The sequence below is a fragment of the Dunckerocampus dactyliophorus genome, chromosome 14 (assembly GCF_027744805.1).
Source record: "Dunckerocampus dactyliophorus isolate RoL2022-P2 chromosome 14, RoL_Ddac_1.1, whole genome shotgun sequence".
Classification (NCBI taxonomy): domain Eukaryota; kingdom Metazoa; phylum Chordata; class Actinopteri; order Syngnathiformes; family Syngnathidae; genus Dunckerocampus; species Dunckerocampus dactyliophorus.
Genome location: NC_072832.1, coordinates 15,771,317 through 15,791,978, shown reverse-complemented (window position 1 = coordinate 15,791,978; position 20,662 = coordinate 15,771,317). Strand labels below are relative to the sequence as shown.

At 41.3% G+C, this 20,662-nt stretch overlaps 2 protein-coding genes across 8 annotated transcripts in view; both read right to left on the bottom strand.

Annotated features, from left to right (window-relative positions):
• Window positions 1-304: 304 nt before the first annotated feature.
• lrrfip2 (leucine rich repeat (in FLII) interacting protein 2) overlaps window positions 305-20,662 on the bottom strand; it is a 34,046-nt gene continuing 13,688 nt past the window's right edge. For 2 of the 7 annotated variants that reach the window (XM_054798244.1, XM_054798243.1), the window contains exons 4-15: window positions 11,017-11,058; window positions 9,987-10,118; window positions 9,542-9,613; window positions 8,776-8,946; window positions 6,823-6,915; window positions 6,450-6,542; window positions 5,707-5,808; window positions 5,296-5,428; window positions 3,459-3,629; window positions 3,300-3,379; window positions 3,105-3,209; window positions 305-1,021 (exon numbers count right to left, since the gene is read on the bottom strand). In XM_054798244.1, coding sequence (XP_054654219.1) covers window positions 911-1,021; window positions 3,105-3,209; window positions 3,300-3,379; window positions 3,459-3,629; window positions 5,296-5,428; window positions 5,707-5,808; window positions 6,450-6,542; window positions 6,823-6,915; window positions 8,776-8,946; window positions 9,542-9,613; window positions 9,987-10,118; window positions 11,017-11,058 — 1,305 coding nt within the window. In that variant the 3' untranslated portion in view covers window positions 305-910. The remainder of the gene's footprint in view (window positions 1,022-3,104; window positions 3,210-3,299; window positions 3,380-3,458; window positions 3,630-5,295; window positions 5,429-5,706; window positions 5,809-6,449; window positions 6,543-6,822; window positions 6,916-8,775; window positions 8,947-9,541; window positions 9,614-9,986; window positions 10,119-11,016; window positions 11,059-20,662) is intronic. The other 5 variants (XM_054798246.1, XM_054798245.1, XM_054798247.1 and 2 more) reach the window with 5 other exon arrangements.
• On the bottom strand, window positions 11,090-20,657 carry LOC129193708 (leucine-rich repeat flightless-interacting protein 2-like). Its single transcript, XM_054798250.1, has 12 exons — window positions 18,554-20,657; window positions 17,910-17,966; window positions 17,764-17,802; window positions 17,539-17,610; window positions 16,302-16,349; window positions 16,126-16,191; window positions 14,156-14,245; window positions 13,659-13,718; window positions 12,925-12,978; window positions 12,746-12,802; window positions 12,307-12,378; window positions 11,090-12,153 (listed from the first exon to the last, which is right to left on the bottom strand). Exons 1-12 carry the CDS (start codon window positions 18,656-18,658, stop codon window positions 11,998-12,000), a joined length of 876 nt encoding a protein of 291 aa, XP_054654225.1. The 5' UTR covers window positions 18,659-20,657; the 3' UTR covers window positions 11,090-11,997.

The window sequence follows — 20,662 nt, the reverse complement described above, 5'->3', positions numbered from 1 at the left end:
GCTTTTCAGTGTGTGAGCAGAGAGGCTGGTTCTGAACAGCCACAATTTAAACCAGGCCACAAGTCCGTGAACGACACCTAAAATGCGTCAGCATGAACCACATCATCATTTCCCCCCTGAGAGTGGCAAGCAGAGTGGATGGAACGTATGCCCTCACTCATGGTTTGAATGCCAACATAAGTGGGGAGAAATCAAGGACTGACCAAAGTTTCCACAGGAGAGGACTGAAAAACCAACATTTTCCAAGAATATACATGACGATAAAGAGGCATGAAACAAAAAATAGTCATTCAAAATAAAACGCACAGTTCTGTAAATTACACATTTATTTTCAAGAATCTTTTAAATATTGAAAAAAAAAAAAGTCAAGGAAACTGCAGCAGTTGGTTGTGTGTATATATATATGTTCCATCTGCACCTCTTTAAATACATCATGTACCAGTTGAAACAGTTATTGTTCGATGGAGCAGTGGGACTGCTAGTGTGAGAAGGCACTTTGACTGTGAGGGAAGCTGGAAGGTGCAGGGCCAGAGCAGCCGTGACAGTCTTTTAAAAGCATCATGATACTCATTCATGCAACTTAACAAAACAACAAAACAGCCAAGCTCCCAGCCAGAATCAAGTAAAATCTTGCCAATAACGTGTTGCAGAACAAAAAATGAAAGTAGAAATTTCCTCACATGTATCTCCCAAGTTATGTTTGAACCTTGGCAACTGCCGGCCAGAACAAACCAAAACTTCTGGCAGCTCTGCTCTCTTTTGTTTTTTTTGTCCATGCTTGAAGTTCTCAAGTGTTTTTGGTGAGCTACACATGTTGAAGTGTTAGAGCTGGACAGCACATGTTCTCAGGGCGCTACATGGCAGTCTGAGGTGTGAGTTTTAAGGGCTTTGTGGTGATGCTGGCTGGGCCTCACTGCTGCGAGAGGAGAGCGTTCCTGTTGGCCTTCATCTTTTCCAGACGCTTTACTAGGTGGTTGTTGGTCATCTCCAACTCCTCTATCTTGTCGAGAGCCGTGCGCAGCTGCCAAGCAACAGAAGTGCAACGTTACTGGACAGTATGAGCAATGATGTTGTGTTTGACTAGTTTTCTGCCAAAGAAAAGTCTGGTGCAAGACATTTCACCTGGTGTTAGCATTATTGCAATATGCTACCACCGTACGAGCTGCACTGTCGTTGGCTCGCTCTCCCTGTTCCCGAGTTGGCTCCGCTGTCCTGGTTCTACCCACTGATGGCCAACGCCACCATTGGTTAAAATCTATCATTCATCAACTCACGGGAGGTGCGATCACATCAACTGACTTTTCTCTTGATCTGTCTTAATTATGCGCATGATTACATTGGCGAGTGTGCCAAGTTATTGACTTGATAGATTCTTGAGGGATGGGGGGTGCGGGCCGCATGGCTGCGGCTGACAGTAGCCTGTTTTGGTTTTGCAATACAGAGATTGTCAATCGACCACCTCCTCGTCCTCCTAACATCTGGGCCGACGTTACAATGCGATCTTTATCCTGAATGATGGTCAAGACAGCCAAGCGATTGAGACAAGTGCTGCCAATAGTGAATTTCTCTCTCAATATTGAGTGCATGGTGTATTCTTCCGCTGCCACGTTATCTAACTAGTTCTCGACCGTGTTTGCAACCACAAAACATTGTCACACTGTAAAAACAGTAGTAAACAGAGGGCCACCTGTACTGCTACTAGAATAATAATAATAAACAATAGAATTTCTGAACATGGTGTGTGTGGAAAAAATAGTCCCAGAGAATCATAATCTCTATTCTGAGGAACAAAATCTCTTTTTCCATCTTTGTTTATTTGTTTTGTTTCTGCAGTGATGCAATAACAAATTAGCCACGGTCCGCAGGTGGCTCCTGGGCCGCACTTTGGGCACCCCTACTTTTGTGGATCTTCGTCAGGGATGTTTGTCGGCTCTACGCGCAAACTACAAATCTATTTGGCTTGTTGGGTCAGTGTCGTGGGTGAGCAAAGTGATGGTGGGTGAGGGGCTGCGTTACAACCGTCAGTCCTAATGAGCAGTGTCTTTTGGAGGTGCACATCTATGGGGTTATATTAGTGCCTTCAATTTGAGGTAGCAAAGGATGATTTTGAGCCACAACGTGCAATAATTACTGTTGCGTGAACAGACACATCGCTGCACGCTGGCACTCTCCCTCTCTTGTTGCTCAACCTGTGAGCACGATGCAAGCCGGTGTACGTGTGTGTGTGTGCTCAAGGGACCTCCGGTCAGGATTTGGGGACTGGGCTCCTGGCTGGAGCTTGCGAGTTGCGTGCCTGGAGAGCGGCAAGGCGTACTGGCATGTTCAGTGGTCAATATGCGCGCCTGTTGGTCACTCTCCGGAAGGGAAGGGCACTGGTGTAATAATACATTCATTTCCTAATAGTCTCGCGATCGACAGGCAAAGTCTCAAAGATCGACTAGTGACCAATGAGCAACTGACATAACACATTGCTGACATGGCCAACAAGGCACGCAACTTAGGAAGCACTTGGAGCAACAACAGCAAAGTACTTCTGGTCAAAGACATCATGTAGACTATAAGGAAATACTAAGTGTATTTATTCCCCTTCCTTAACACTGCACAAGGTTTATAGTGCTGATATATATATTTTTAATACCGTCCTTTCCTTTCATAGAGGACGTGAAAAAAAATGTAAACAACAAATGTAGTAAAGTGAAATAAAAGTTATGGTGTGAATGAATAATCAGTAATAGACATGGTGAAGGGGTAGGATTAAATACAAGCTCTGCCTCTTCCTACTCCTCTTCAGACATGTTGGATTGTACAAATGTAACCATGTGATGTTCCTTCATGTAACGTGTCGCGCACGTCTGAAACAAACCATACCACACTGAGCATGCCAACCATGCGGCCCTACTCTACTGCGTCTACTACAACACTAACAAATGGAAAGTGATACGAGTGAAGTTCAAAGAGAGTATCAGTATGTCTGCATTCCGACAACTTTGGTATGTTGTGTGCAGGTGTTTCCAGCGTCACTAGACTGGTTTCGCCATGTTGCTGATGGTTAAACTCTCTGCCCATCCCTAGGTTCACACGTTAAAGTCAAACGTTGTACGTACCTCTCTCTGGAGTTTGCGCTTTTCTGCTTTAAGCTCATCTTCTATTTTCTCTGAGTTGTCAGCTGATGCCTTGTACCTGGACACTTGTCCTTCAAGTCTGTTTATCTGTGGGGACGAGCGGTGAGCAGATAAGGGAATTGAGTTGTTTCCTTATTTCGGAATCATCATCATCATCATCATCAATCCATTACTTACATTTTGTTCCATCGTACCCATTTCTTGTTCTGCCTTTGAAAGCTTGAATTTGTATTCACTAATCTGCCTATTGGCATCTCCTGAAGATAAAAACAGTTTTCACACGTAAGAAGAAGACAGGGTGATGCATTTAAATTCATATTGACGCGCTCAACTTACTCTGCATCTCAATGAAGTGGAGGTCTGTACCGTTCTCCATCTTCTCGCCGTCGGTGTACACACTGTCCACCTTTGAGTGCTTCTGTCGCTCCTCTTCTAGCTGATTCTTCAACTTCCTGATCTGAGATAACAGCTCATCCTTCTCCTCAGCTAACTTCCGTAGCCTGACATCTAGAGGGAAGAAACGCACAGCTATTAATAAGATAGGAGCCAAATCCCCATTTCCACTACACCGTATACAGTAGCAGCTGCTGCATCAGTCAGAATGAGACATGCAAACAACAAGCTCATGCTGGGACGTTAAAACCACAGTAAAAGCACTATTTGTCTGCAACCGTGTTATTGTGGAAGCACTATGCAGTAATTGCTCCTCTTTTAGCAGAAACTAGTAGGGTAAGTAATGACTTGTTTATTATTGAGGCACACATCACGGTCTAAAGGTGCTTCGCTTGGACTGCATGTACGTCACAGGGTGGTTTTGCTTTACTACTGAAACAAGTTTGTACTTTCACCGTGAGCAGGAACACTGCCTTGCTCGAGGGCACCTTACACTCGACAGCAGCACAGAAGCAGAAGGATCTCTTTTTTGTGTCACATTTGGGCTAATAATGTGCACAGGGCACATAACCTATTGTGTACTTACACATGGGGTGTCAATAATTAAACTGGTTTTATCATGGGTGGTGATCATGTGACACATTTTTGTCTTTTTTATTTTGTGATTAAATTCATTACGACATTTTTACAGAGCTGCAGGAAATGTGAATTTCTCTTGGAAATTAATAGAAGTATCTACCTCTCTATCGACAATGGAAATCTGTCAATTGGAGGAGTTACTTAGATTGGAAGCTTCATTCGCACCCAAGAGAAGTACGCTTGCTCATGTGTCTGCCTGAGGAATTGGGCGGTCCTTGCCTCACAGGCTGAATCTCAAGTAGGGATGCGTACCTAAACTCTGTATGCCACCTGCAACATGTGCTTGAAGGTGATAATGTGCAAGTAACGTCTCTGTCGCTCTCCACATTGACACACACTTCCTCATTATCCACCAAGCACGGTCACGGAAAAGTGCATTCACCAACACGGGAATTCTGAACATCAACATCAACATTACAACACAAGCAGCGGTAGTCTAGCATCGGCACATCTGTATATCAATGACGAATTTCTGCTTAGGTTGTGTGGAATGGATGTCACCCCCCTGGTCCAGCCAGCCCCGCGTTCTAACTGGGTCTCAACCTGGGTCGAGTCGAGAGCGATAGGCATCAAGCTAAAAGCGGCAAGCTGTCAACTTGATGTCGACCATGACTCTTAAGGCGTCAGAGAGTGAGGATTACCAACGTACTTGCCCAGCCACAGTGGTTTGCATCCCTAACATGTCAGCACTCAAAGTACTGTAACATTTTGCACATTCCATGTGTTCTATATTGCTGCTTGTTTTGCTGTGATAATTCTGACATTTTGTTGTGGGTTTTATTTCATGTTGTTGAATTTATTAATTAGTTAGCACTTTATTCAAGTATTTCAATTACTATGCTCTTCAACTTCCATGTCACAAAAAGGCATGGTTTTTGGACAACATTTCTTTGTTTTCCTTTTTTAAGTACCAATTTGGGAACCGTTTAAGCGCCAGCACCATTTCAAAAGTACCAATTTCGCACCGGTATTGGATAATGTGTAACTGATACCCAACCCAACCCCCAAGTTCCGTCATAAGTCACTTGGACTTGTCCATCATGGCAAACACCAGTTGTCATGCCATCCTAGCATGCAATACAACAGTGACAACCAGGCCTGAACAAACACGAGTCGTTAAAAATCCGTTGATGGGACTCACCAAGCGGGCCCTCTCCAGCAGACTCCAGCACCTGAGCGGCCTCCTGTGAGACCACAGTGATCCCTGAGGACACAGGGTCATGGTTGATATCTCCGTTTGGTGTGCCATCTGGAATGATGACCAGCCCATGTTTCTGTCAGAAAATAACAGAGGAGAGTGAGGTGATTTGTAACACCCTAATAAATATTCTGTACCCAACTAAACCAATCAGGCTGCTTGAATGAACACACCAGTGACGCCACAATTCCACAATCAAAGACAGAAGCTTTTAGAAGTGCTTTAGTGGCGATTTATAATAAAACCTAAATAACAACTAAGAACAACACTTAACCTTCTAATTATAGAAAATATCATTTTGGGCCAGCAACTCACATCTCTGCTTTATTGGCACCAGGGTGTAGGATGACCTACCTCTACTGGTTTGGCCTTCCCCTTGAGGTCTGCAAGCTCATCTCTGAGCTCGTCTCTCTCATTCCTAATGCAATCAAAGTACTCTTTCTGCCTCTCTAGGGCCTGGCCGCACAGACGAGAGAAGACAAGAATGGACAAGAGGCAGAGAAGTTGGACAGCGGACAGACATGCAACAGCACATGCTGCAGTGCATCATGCACAAACATGCGCTGTGCATGCCAAACCAACAATGAGAATGTAGAAAGGAGCAATACAGAAAGATGAGGATACAGATACATTCTCACACAAAGGAAGCTCGTGGGAAAGATGTATAGAGAGGGAGGAATGACAGTGGATGGAAGGAGGGAAAAACTAACACTTCATGGCCTGTGAAACTGATTCATAAGTGAAATGTGCACATCATGCTAGATTATATTAAACTCTCCTTTGCACTAGCAAACATTGTGGAAGTTTAAATAACTCTAGGCATGTTTTTATTCAGCAGTGTGTCCACAGCAACAACACCTAAACCACAAGGTTTTCACTGTTTGCTGTAAAATCAAACCTAAAAACCTTGTTATTCTGACATGCACAAACTGCTACATGTGAGTATGGTTCGGTTCAGATGCACTAGAATTTATAACACAAGGGTCCATTATGCAGCGAGCACAAGAGACAAAAGATCAGTGTGGTTTCAAATGGCTAGAAAGCCCAACCATCTTTTGTCTCTCGGTCTGTCGCGGGATCTTTGTGGGACCTCCTACCCCAATCTTTTTGTCCTTCCAGTTTATCGTTTCCTGCAGGTCAAACACCTCTCTGGTGAGAGCATCTAACTTTGTCTGCACTTGCTGGTTCTCCTGGAGATGTGATGAACAGTAACACAATGGCAAGTACAAGATAGGAAGGAAAATGGAAAAGGCAGAATAAGCAAAATGCGCATACAGACAGTACGACAGGGTGAGAATGCGTTTTTTTGTGATAACTGACTAAACTAAATATACATGACTGAAGGGGCCAATGACTGTCAACCCTTATCAAGTTCCTTCACAGTCTCTCGACAGGGGCCTGCACAGAGCCACTAGCACCTTTCATGGTGCTGACAAAATTGCAGACTGATGTGGTCACAGGAAAACATACCTCAATAAGTTCATCTCTCTGGCGGATTCCCTCTTTCAGTTCTTCTTGCTTATGCTGCAGGACAGTACATGAGTGCTTTTGCCTTTCTAGTTCCTGAAATAAAGAGGAGAATGTTTAATGACCCAAAACATACATGTCGTCCCTCACCACACTGCGGTTTGAATTTTGCTGCTTCAATCTCTTACGGCTTTTCAAAAATATATTCATATACCAGGCTGTTTCATTGAATACGGCCCATTGGTAAAAAAAAAAAAGAAAAGAAAAGAAAAGCTCATTTAAGCAAATTGTATGTATTTTTTGCCTGAATTAAGCATTTTCAATGTACGGTCAGGCACACAAGCATCAGATTTGATCACTGGAACAACAGGTTGCAGGTTTGAATGATCTCACAACAGGCAAAATTAGGCCTGTCACGATAACAAATTTTGCTGGACGATAATTGTCCGACAAATGTTATATTTTGAGACCATTTTTTTTTATTAATGTCATGATAATATATGGCATAATAATGCAAGTACACCATATCAAAAGCAATAAACTTTAATTTTTCAAGAGTATTTAAGATCGCAATTGGAAAGGTCAGGAATTTTTAAATAAAATAAATTAAGCAAACAAAATAATACATCAAAAAACAATAAAAAACCCAATGAAAATAAAATGGACTGTCTCTTTAAGCAAAAATTGCGCTTACGATAAAAATCATAACCAACAACAATAAAAAAAAAAAGACCCCGTCGCTGTTCAGAAAAAAGGTACTCAAAATAAAAACAGTATCAAGTCTCTGTAAACATAATTGCACTTCAATAAATAATGAACATCGGGTATTATACCTTAACAGGAGGGCTTAACATGTAGTGATCGACACTTCCTGTGAGCGTACACCATTTTGCGCTGTTTTGTTTATATTTACTTTGCCGACAAAACGCCTCAGTAAGCGCTGACTGTCGGGACGAAGACTCCGCTGCACCTCCAGTTTTTTTTCCCCAGCTGGGAAAACTGGACAGGATGGTTGTGTTTGAGGTGTGCATGCACATTGGTCGTATTCCCCTTCTTCGTCGTCGCTACTCACCTTGTTAATTCTGTTTAAAACCAAAATATCCTCACACTGGGGCTGTGGCATTCGCCTTAGAAACCATCGCTTTTGTGCCTTCATTCGTATTTGCGTTTGCTCACTTGCAGGCTGCAGCACTCGCTAGCAGCCCCGACTCCACTCACTGAGACAAAGAGACTGAATGACTGACAGGAGGGTTCACTCACTCCGTTCATTCCACTATAGAACCAACGCGCCTAGGTGTTGAGACAGAGGCACAGAGTGAACCCTCTTGTCATCCAGCCTATTTGGTGGCGAGAGAGGAGGAAAACAAACACACATGCACATGTCAATTTTTCGAGGCCGGCAAAATTATCAAGTCTGTTTTTATTTACTGTATCGTGTAAATAATTGATTTATTGATTATCGTGACAGGCCTAGGCACAAATAATAATAATACCTAATAGTAATAATAACTTAATAATTATAATAATAATCACCATAATAATAACACAGGCTGTTGCGACTGTAATCCACTCCAAGACAAAACTCAACTCGACATCACTTCCTGTCCTCCACACGCCCGGAACACATTTATTGCAACACACACAAGCACGAGCCTTATTTATGTCTTAAGTGGCATATTTTGTCTGATTAGGTCTACTATATTGGGTAATACGAGTGTAAAGGTGACTACAGGGGTGTTATTTAGTGTCTAGAGGGCTCTGATAATGTTCAAAAAACGTATTCACAAAGTCGTAAACAGGTTTTCTATGCTCTAAATACAAAAATATTTTTGTTATAAATGCAAATTCCCTTATCACGGTCGGGTTCGGAACCAATTAACCACAATAAACAAGGGATTACTTTATTCCTATTTCCAGCTGGTGATTTAACACAATAATTAATTTACACTATTTTACCTTTGACTTCTCTTCCAGCTCCCGCTTCATCTCCGACATTTGCTCCTCCATCTCTTCAATGACGTCTTTTAATGTGTCCACTTGATAGATGAGGTTTCCTTTGTCATTGTCCAGCTGCGCATTCGATACCATTGCTTTCTTATACTTCTCCTCCACCTCTACAAGGGACTCCTGACATGAATTGGAGCATGTTAATAACAAAGCGATGACGTTAAAAGCAAACTACTAAACTACATGTATAAAATCTGGTCAAAAAATTTTAAGTGTGGGCAGCAGAGAGGCAAGTATTTCCAGATTAGATTTGGCATACGGATTTTCCAATTCCAGTCTATTTTGAAGCCATTTGTATCAGAGCTGCAATACACAGTACCAAAAAGACAGTAATTACTGGTGAACTAGGAAAGAAGATGACAAAAGGTCATCTACTTCAAATATGTCAGCTATGACCAAGCCTCAAGTCAGTCAAAGCTTGGTTTGATACAGCCAGAAATTCAAAGCATGGCTACCAGGAGCATGTCACTCTGCTTTTTATGAGCAGAAATGTGGGAGTGTCTTCATTTCTGACCAAAGACAATAACTTGAATAAACAACAAGGAAGTGTGGGGAGATCATGCAAAAGAAATGTCATTCCAATTCAGGCAGGGAGCACGCAAATGGCTGTGGTGTTAGGAGGTACGGGGGTACGAGGGGAGACGCAGGGGGTTAGTGATGCCATACTGCTCCCAGAGGACAAGAGAAGGCATGCTGTGAGCTCAAGCCCCTCTACCTTCAGCTCTTTAAGCCCTTGCATGTATCGCCCTTCTACATCCTGAATCTGGTCCTTTAGCTCATAGATATCCTGTGGAGCAGATGGAGGGAATGGTTGAACCGGGGCATCAGAGGGTAGGGATGATCAAGGAGAGATAACAAAGCACTCGTGCTGCCATCTCAAAGACAATCCAGTTGGAATGCACAGGACCAGCACACCCAGATATAGGGAACACAGTTTTACAGGACACATGGCACATCCCGGTCTCCCGTGCACACAAAGGAAAAATTGGTAAAGTAAATGCTAAGATCAGCACAGTGAGGCAAAAAGAGACAATGCTTAGGGGAGATTTAAAGCCAGAGACAAGTTACAATCATATTTAATATATAGCATTTATTCTATACTTTTTCCAATGTTTCAAACTATTTGACTGCATAAGGTCAATGCTGTTTGTTTTCCTTACCCTAAGTTCACTCAGACTGGTGTCTGGGTCATAAATACTGCCGGTGTCTGTGCTTCCCCGTCGCGATGAGGTGCCACCCAGTGATGCCAGGGTGGCTGCTGATAGACCTGGGGTGGCACAGCGGGAAGATGGCTGGAAGCACAACATGTAGACAAATGGTCAAAAAAAAAAAAATAAAAATAACATAAAAGTCACAAGGAATTCGTCACCTAACAAGCACACAACAGTCAAATCCTTCTGTGTGTGGCATTGTCACTGTGGCTTGCTTGCTTTCTACAGCGTGCTTTGATAAACCTGATAAACCTGCTCGTAAGATTCCAAAAGGTGTGCACATGTACAAAATCCAGGTTTTGCTTTTTGTTTAGTTTGAGGAGCTGCAAAGCTCAATGGAAACTTACCATATTTTATTGTATTGTATTGTATTGTATGTACTTTATTTATCCCACATTTATGGACTATAAAGTGCACTTGTTTTCCCTTGTTTCGCTGATCAGGTACGACCTATACGTCAATATATCTCCATATATCTCTATATATCTATAATTAAACAATTTAACATGTTTTCAAATTTCTACTGACTAACATGAACCAAGGAGTGAACATTATAACTGACAGTCGCAAGAGGGCGCTCTACGTTTGTGGATTCAGGAATGTGAAATGAGATTGGAAGTTTGGTGAACTTGGTTACCCGTAACTTGCTTGTTGAACTTGCTTGCCGATTATGTCAATTAAGCCTGTTCAGCCTCCCAGGTATATTCTTTATACTATTGTGTAGCTGAATAACTGTTAATGTGTTACGTTAATTATACCGTACACCTATTCGGCCTGCTGTTCTGTGTGCTATTGTGTACCTGAATAACTTGCCTTTCCAGATTAAATGTCTGTTCTTGGTCTTGAATTTGGTGAAATAAATTTCTAAATCAATACAACATTTTTTTTTTCCAGAATTTTTTTCCAGAATTCATAATACTTTGGTGTTGCTGAGGGAAATATACATTTAATATGCAAATTAGAGAGAGAGAGAACTTACCCGACTGTAATCTGAATACTGCTTGTCACATTTTTCGTCCAGCTGAAAAAAAATACAGAAATATTATTAAAGATGCTGACTATTTTAAGAAGGGAGAGACAATTAGTGATCATGCTCGGAGCGGTTCTCCCCTCTGAAAATTGAGGTAGTTAGTCCAAGTGAGTCAGTATAAGTGCTGAGTGTTCCCTAAGGATGTCAAGAGATTGGGTCGATGAGAACAAAATGAGACGAGATTAATTTTCAGATAAGTACCATAAAAAATATGACTGGGCAGAGTTTATTCAACCGAATAACAAAACATTGCAGGTGCGTTTTCAAATGTTTTTTGTCCTACAAATTTATGCTAATGATATTGTTACTTTTTTTTTTTTAACCAAATAATGCTAAGACTAGAGCTGCAACAATTCACCGATGAATCAATGATTAATCGATTATCCAATTAATGGACAACTATTTTGGTAATAATTAATCGTTTCATTTAAAAATGTAATGTTATTTCCTTAGTCATCCATGAAAGCAGACCTGTTATCTTTGTGTTTCAGGCAAAACAAGACAGTCACACACACCAGCTTTCACTTTGGAAAAGAGCAATCAACATTTTTGCCTCTTTCTGATATGTTATGAAGCAAACCCCTGCAGAGATGTGTGCGTAGAGTGTGCGTAAGAAAGTAAAGTATGGGATTTATCTACGTGTACTTAAGAGTAGGAAAATGGGTACGTTTATGCACAACTCTAACAACGCGTACACACAAAACCTAGTGGCAGAACAGTGAAACAACAAATAGCTAATTCAACAGAAGGCACAATTTATGACATTTAATAAAACAAAATTGCACTGCAACCACTTCCACTTATTAGCTACTCAAACTTCTTAATGTGATACACTCACCCATTCACAAGATAGTCATTTACAATCATCAACTGTGCGATTAATCTTTAAAACCAAATGTTAGTTTCAAACCATGCATCATTTATAAGAAATCATTCCATCACTCTGCGTTGGGAACTGAATTGGCCACTTACAGTATCCAGATCTGGAATACTCAAATCATCCAGATCAGACACAATACTGCCCCTTCTGTTGGAGCGGCTGAAATAATCAGCTGCTGACTCACTAATGTCCGAGAAGTCAGACGACTACTTTCAACACACACAGGATTAAAGGTGGAGACAGAAACAGAGGAAAACATACAGAAATCAGTATGTGGTACTGAGACCAAAACAGGAAAAGCAAAAGCTGACATTATAACAGTGACAAGTGAAGAGTTCGGCTCAGTCCCTCAAGCTCACCGCACTGTCCCTGCGGCCTCTGCTGAAGCGTTCCTGGGACACGCTGCTCACAGTGTCATCATCTGAAGAAGACTGACATGGGCACGCACACACAAGCACACACCAAAACACACGCCATGAGGATCCTCAGTCATGTCGGGAGAACGGACAAGGTGTTTACTACACACTTCTTGTTCAAACTGCAATGCATAGATATCAGTGTATCAAAACTACATTTTGTCTTCTCCAATAATAATCCTATGAACAATAACTCATGCAGTGAGTAATTCCATTTTATCAAAGTCATTCTTGACTCACACATGTCAAGGCTAATGATGGCATCCCTAAAAGTTAGCCAGATAAAAGACGAGATGGCTGATCAAAAAGTTAGGTAGCCCTGCAGCAGGGATATCTGTGTGTGATGGATATCATGCGGGTGGAGTTTGATTAGAGTGCTCACCGCAGGGCTGCTGCGAGTGGAGCTGGCTCCAGAGGAGTACCAGCTATATTCAGAGGGCTGTGGGGAAGGGGGTCAGGGTAGGCAATGTGGCAGAGAACGGGATTAAGATGAATGCAGAAATTGAGTCAAAGACATAACAGAGACTGCCGTGGTGGTCGGTTCACATTCACAAGACTTACAGCTCTTGAACTGTGGCTTGAGCCGTAAAGAGCGGTGTCGTCATAAATAGAGGCCTGAGGGCACACATGGGAGACAATGCAGGACTCAGCAAAACATGAGAAGGAACACAGCTATGCTGCTAGCTACTGGTTAGAGGGGGACATGCAATAAGCAGAGGTGCTGTGTTCCATTATTTAATGTAGTTACTTATTAAATAATTTTTAAGTAGTATATACTGTCTAACAGGGCATTAGTCGAACAAACAAACTGAATGATATAAACTTTATTATACACCTGAAACTACATTACATTATTGGTAGGAAGCTAGTGCTAATTTTTGAGGGTAAGAAAAGCAGCGAGAATGGAAAGTACTTTTTTACGCCATGGTTTCTCAAAAGTCCATTTTTTTTTTTTTTACAGTGGCTTTAAATATAAAACAGACTGCAATACTGTATAAAAAGGAATGATTGCCACTATATATAGGTCACAAACAGCCTACAGTTTAATAACACGACAAGATATATGATCTTTTGGCTTGATCAAACATACCTAATCTGTCTAAGGCATAAATCTGTGGCCTCTGCTAAGAGCTGAGATTGTCCAGGACCTAAAAATAAACAGACTGAGTCACCCTGCTTGGACATCCTAGCACATGTACTGTATATGGCCCAAAGCGAGGGGAAGGTTAGGGAACTTCTTAAGGTCTCTAAATGCATGCAGTGAGATGGTGTCCAAACAGTAGACAGAAACTGACCATGCTATAGCTACGCGGCAGCCCTGTGCCAGTGGTAGAGGAAGAGGAGGAAGTGGTGGCCTGTGAATAGAGTAGGTAGGGGAACAGTGAAATGTCTGTTCAGAAGACAAGAGAAAAGCTGTAACATGAATGTGAGAAGGAGAGTGGCTTAAGACACAAACAGGATGAATGTTTTGCTGAACTTACAAAATCGATCAACATGGCCCACAACCAAAAGCTTTGCTATGCAAAATGCTTAATGCTGATGGAGGTCTTCTGTTGCAAGTATTTAAATGATCAAAACTATTTTATTTTTACAGCAACACAACTGGTTAACATTAGGCTAATCAAACACTGATTCTACATAATTATAAAACACAAACAATATCTCGCAAACACTTTGGTAATTTAATTAAAAATGGGACATCCACAAACAATAACAGGCTTTAGTTCAATTCTCAGGCATAAAACCCCAACATTCCGCATATAAAATGGCAAGACTTGGAGAGGAGACAGACCCGTGGCTGATATGAGGTGGTGGACGGAGGAGGCGGAAGTTTGGTCTTCGTTAGGCTGGTGTAATTTCTTTTATCATGGTACAGTCCAGTCTGGAGGGGCAGCAAAATGATATAACCCCAAGTAACAGGCAATAGAAACATAAACAACCATGTGTCAGAATGCCATTTCAGATCCATGTCAACATGCTGTATAAAAACGCTTGGGTTTCAATGTTTAGGTCTGACTTTAAGTGTGCAACAGTGAATTATGTTGCCCTTTGTGAGGATTCTTATTTAACTGTGAGTCTTGCTTTTCTGCTTTTTCTGTTTTTGTACTTGTATCATGTGTATGCATACTGTATATGCATTTAATGTAGTCAATTCCACCAATCACATCTTTTCTGATGTATCTGTTCTCTGGGGATCATAAATTGTTGCCTTCTTAAAAGGCCTGTTGAGCTCCAGAGCCTAAGGTATACCTACATAGTTTAGAAAATCTGCTACCGTACTCTGCACCAGTCCTTTGACGGCCAAACTCCAACTGTATATCTTAATGCAGCATCATTAAAAGCTAAAGCACAAATGCATCTGGGAGACAGACACAAGAGTGGGCTATGATGGCTGTGAACAAGTCTTGGAACTGCAATGGAATCAAGGCAAAACACTTAACTAAGCAACAGATTATTAACTTATCAGGTTTAAATCAAATATAAAATCACTAATAGCCATTGAATATTTGTCTATATTTATAGAAAACATATTTATATGTATTATTACCTCCATGTTATGAGTTAGGGCTGGGCAATATGGACCAAAACTCATACCTGGTATATTTATGTTGAATATCGATATAGGATATACATACAATATTTTTTCCACAAAGTGAGTTAAGACAAAGTCAAAATAAAATACGCGGGTAAAGTTGTTTCATTAAAATTTTTAAACTCTGACAGAAAAATTGCGGCTAAAATAAAATACCTATATACCTAAATAAAATACGTACTCCATTCTCTTTGTGAAATAAATATAGAACAAGTGAAATATAATCATCAATCTTCCTTATAACAAACCTTTAGCTATGCTCAAATCTTCAACTAATACCAAAAGCACAAACAAAAAAACCATGAAATAAAGTGCCCCGTTCAAGAGGAAATTTTTAAATATCACTAACAACTCAAAAATATTTTACTTTGAACAGTATTTTTTTTTTTTTTTTTTTTAGAAAGGACAACCTCGTAGGAGAGACAAAAAAGTGAGTAAAAACACCTTATTTACGTTTAGAACTACAAATAAACTTGATTCTTAGTTTGTTAATTTAAAATTGGCCATTCCTTCATCAAAATAAAATAATAGTAATATTTTATCTTGCCTAGCGCCTCTTAAAGTCTAAACAGCGTAATAATTATATCCGGACTCGCCTCCAGCCTCCACCTTTTATCTTGTAGTTATGACTGCTTGTTGAACTTATCACATCGTTTTTCCATCTCACGTTCTGACACTGACAGGTAAGTGACGAAGTCCGAATGAGGCTTGAGTGTAATGAGTAGTCATTTAATGCTTTTTAAAACAGCGCACGATCCACCCCAATGGCATCAAGCCTCGAGAATGTGTGGATCTCCACTGCAATATGCAGCGGGAGCTTTATTTTCACTTTTATGTTCCCAAATACCAGCAAACTCTCAAACGACGCCAGAAAAAGTAGCTAGATTTGTTGCTAGTCGCTTTTGAGAAAACATGTTGCCAAGAGGGTTTGGAGTGTCGTCAGATCTAGCACGAAGCACGGGGGGGGGGGCAGCCTCGGTAAGGAGCGCTGATGCACACAGCAGAGTGAAATAGAACAGCACAAATCCAGTCTATATCGATATGAACCATATGTTTGTTTTTGATATTGTGCTTAAAAGAAAAATACTGTAGATATTTAAAAAATATCAATATATCACCCAGCCCTACTATGAGTCACAGCAGATATAATTAAACGAAGTATTACTGACCAGCAGATCTTTCCTGGAGGAGCTAGAAGACTTTTTATGGCCGTGTAGATCATTGTATACAGAACTCTGTTTCACCCAAAGAAAAAAAAGTCACATAATGTCAATGAGTCAAAAATTATTAATCAGAAAAGTATGTGGGAGCGATAAATGGGAAGGTCAACACACTAAGTACATACAGTAGAACGTGAGCTCTTGAGAGTGGAGCTATTGGTCACACCATCAGACTGAAGAAAGAACAGGAGCGAGGTCAGAGGGAGGGGGGAATTAAAGGTATAGTTTGGATTTTTTAACATGAAGTTGTATGACATCTCCATCAGCAGTGTAGTATATCAACAGGGATTTACCCCCCCATTTGGGGAGGCATTTTTGTGATGCAAATGTATTACTCTTTTGAACGCATACTGTTTTGAGATGCCATACTCCTTACTTGTGTAACCTCAGAGACTACCTGGAACTACGTTCTTCATAATATAAATCTGACCAGAACTGGACTTAAGAAAGACTTACAGCCCGAAGTACGTGTTACCACACGCACGGGCTCCGCAATTTTTGGGAAAATTTGTTGGCTGCGGCCAGAACGTAGAGGAAATAGGGTATCAGAGGGGTTGCATGTGTGTCGTACTTATGGAGCAAGTGATTCATGACATCCGCGTGTTTGCCGCAACTCGTGCGTAATAAGTGTGCTTCATGTAAGCCTCTCGTACATTTCACTCACTGGGGACGTACCGTGTGTGGGCATCATACAAGGCTCGTGAAGCCTACTCACTTTGATTGCAAGATGGGCGTACTGGCTTCACGGCACCTACGGCTATCGTGACCAGGAGAACCAGAGCGTACAGTGGGAAGACCCGTGCGCCGTAGCCGGGTAAGGTGCATTAATGTCGGATACGCTATGGCAGCAGCCGCTGTGCATCCACGGAGGTCGGGAGAACCAGAGTGTTGGCCAGGAGAAGCCGCTCACCGTGGCTGGACAAAGCGGGCGACACACACACACACTCCTCTTCTGCCTTACCCTTGTGACCTGGCCGTGTGCAAGGTTTTCCCGCGCCCACACAGAAAATAATTTGCATCCCAATTTTCTTCCTACGGGCTTTTCGTGCTGTCTGCGGGTTTGAAAATCCGTGCGAGCAATGTGCGTGTGTCTTGCAATTTTCCCCATTTTTACAAGTAGCCAGCACGTAGGAGCACATACATTGGGATGTAAGTCTCGCTTTAGGAGACAAAGTGGGGGGTAAGTCACTGTTGATGGACTACAATGCTGATGGGGATATCTTACTAACTTCATGTCAAAAAATCCAAACTATCCCTTTAAATAGGTGGTGAAAAAACTTATTGAACCCCACCAAATGTCTCATTTACTAATCAATTAATATCCAAAACCAGACAAAAGTATGTAATTAACACAAAACGCACCAAGATGTCTTTTCTACGGGAAGTGGATCGACTCCTGTTTGAGGCCAAGTCACGGATGGATGATGAGGTTGACTTAAAATGCAGTACATCACAAACATTAGTATATATCCACAATAAAAAACAAACAAATAAAACTATTTAGCAAACACTTTCCTATCAATTAATCAGGTGCCACTGTAAGGCCAGTATCTTAATAGTGATAGCAGGGGTGCAACATGTACGCACCCTGTAGCTGCGGACAGACATGACATCATCATCCTGGCCCTGTTGATGTTGAAACATCGAGTCACAACAGAAAAGCAGACAGAGACAAGAGGAAAGGAAATGCAGGAAGAAAAAAAAAGGAAGCAGGAGGGGGAAAATATACACACCCGATGACGGCTGCTTGATCTACTACTACTAGTGGCTCTAGCTTTTTCTGTGTCAGCCTGGAGTAAAGAAGGAAAGTAGATCAGGTTTAGAGAGGAAAAGAGGCCCATTTACAGGGGTGAATAAGCCCACACAGTTGCTATGCAAAGCCCAAACAATGCAAAACAATCATCCAGTTTATGACCAAATTGATATGATACAGTAAGTATGTATCTTCATTTAATACTCCTTACAGAAATAAGTATTAATAGGCTTTCATTTTAACAAACAATTTTATTGTACCACTCATTCATTTGTATATCAACTACTAAAACAAGTCTCAGATTAATACCGTGCAAAGATGGTTCATTAACATGCAAGGGAAATAAAGATCAAGAAAATAGAAGCTTAAACTGAACAACTTGCTTTGTCCAAATTAACATCTTGCATGCATTCACCACAAATCAAGTCAAAAGGAGCACTGTAAAGTTGACAATAATCTGTAGTTTACGGACTCTCCAAAGCAAATACACTAAATACCAGTGAGGTTCATCGTGGTCAGTAACTGTAGTGTAGTGTACTAAGGGTCAGGAGTGACTGCAATGAAACACCACACACCAGGCTATGTTAGTGGAGTGAGTGTACTGCAACACTCTCACTCGCCTACCATCCACTGGTGGATCTGACCCCATTTTTTGCTGCTACTGCTGCTGGATGAGCGGTAAGAAAGCTGGACAGAGGAAAGGAAGTGCCAGGAAAAACATACAATCATACTACACCCAAAACTGCTGAAATGTCAAAACTGGCCAGTGACTATTTTCAGAATAGACATGTTGGTGTTCCTGTGGATATGCAGCATGTTTTTCTTTCTGAGATTGTTGCTTATGAATAGAACACATGTTTTGAACCTCAAAGCCAAACAAGTCGTCTGCATCAGGCAAAGGATGTGAACAAGTTGTCATGTAGACGATAATGAAGGTTACAGCCAGTTGACCCACCCAAAAAACACACTGTACAGTACATGAACGCTACAGAGTTCATACATACTGTGAACGTGCAAGTGACAACAAATGTATGGAGCTGTGGTAGTTGCAGATGTAGCCATTGCTGCTATGCCACACTGCACTAAGCACCTTGACCAAAGCAAACCATTTTCAATTCAATATCAGATCAGTGGTGGACGATATAACCTCAAAATTATGCTACATCACCATATTTCTTGGCAATATTACAATATTTGACATTATTCTAAAAATCAGGGGTGTTCCTATACAAGTTTTTTTTCCGTCTGATACGATACAGATATTGCAACCTCGAATATCGTCCGATACCGATACTGATCAACACAAACCACATACTTGTATTATTCACTTTGTAGTGTAGAGTGTTAGAAAAGGCTTGATCAAGTGATATTACTCAAACAGAAAACCATAGTCCACAACAGTAGGTATGAGAAAAACTCACCCATTTACTTATTTATACATGTGACGTATAGTTTGCTCCACAATGTAGTGGCAGCTAGGCATAATATAGCGAGGTTGGAAGTGCTCAATGCAACGTTTAAACCCAACATTACTCACCATTGACAGGGGCTCGCTCTTTTCTGTTATAGCTAATGACTTTTTGCCATCCCGTGGAAGTTTCCCGTGTGATGCCACTTCATATGCACGATGAGGATGGTTGTATTAAACGTCCACAGTTCTGTGCCACCACGGGAAACTTGTGTATGAAGTTTTGTACTCAGCTGCAACGTCATTTTACTGCCACACTGCTGACATCACTCGTGCTCCTTGATACTTTGTTAGCACGCTAGCAAACACTGCTGTTGTCATTACATGGGCTCTATCGAGTCGCTGCTGGGTAGATGTGCTGGGGCAGAGTTTGAAATCGACTGCTTTTATCGGATTGCCAATATTGAAGATTTGAGATGCTGGGATATAATCCGATATTGTTGGGGAGGTTTTTTGCTGATACCGGCCCAATATCCAATATCAATATTGAATCGGGACATCCCTACTAAAAATGTTGCATTGATTGCGGCTTGCAGATATTCATTACATCTCATTTAATATTCAAACACTAAATGCACATGTTCTGTAACAATATTTAACAACACATATCCCAGTCTAAAGAAACATACTTTTTATGATATAACAGCTTTGCTTAGCTCGGCCGTATTTTTTAGTGTGATTTGGCTTGTGTAGTTAAACAAGTTTGTATTTCCATCTTTAACAGTAACATTGTACATGTTGCTCGCTCTCCCTCTTTCTCTCATGCTTGACCACGTAATGTGCACGTATGATGGAACATATGTGTCAGTGACTAAACGGTCTATATGGAGTGCAACATTGCTTCAACACAACACTAAGGAGGAGAGTGAGTGTAGAATATGAAATCTCACACCACTGAACCAACGTTACAGCTTCCCGTTTTACACAAGATGGCTCTGGCTCTGACAGTACCTCCGAAAGTGGAATATTGGCTGAGTGACGACCCACCCCATTTTATGTCACTGTTGTTATGCCAAACAGCAAGGCGGAAAAAAGCTGCACACTCGACATGAACAGGCTCTGTAAAAGGGGCTAAAGCTAATAACAGTTTCATCATAACACCTGTAGTTTTTCATCATTTCCTATGGGGAAAATTCATGATTTGAAATTCAAACGCATTGGAGGTCATTATGAACTGCAGCTCAGGACCTTTGGTCGGATTACTTTTAGGTTAAATGAGGCTCACATGGCATCCTGGACAGAGCATATGTAGACATATAAAAGTA

Excerpts from the sequence above, each read along its gene's own strand:
- LOC129193708 (XM_054798250.1), bottom strand. The coding sequence starts at position 18,658 with ATGATTGTATGTTTTTCCTGGCACTTCCTTTCCTCTGTCCAGCTTTCT. Across the intron at positions 17,803-17,909 it reads GATCAAGCAGCCGTCATCGG|GGCCAGGATGATGATGTCAT; the intron begins GTGTGTATATTT and ends CAACATCAACAG. Across the intron at positions 16,350-17,538 it reads CCCGTAGAAAAGACATCTTG|TCTGATGGTGTGACCAATAG; the intron begins GTGCGTTTTGTG and ends TTCTTTCTTCAG.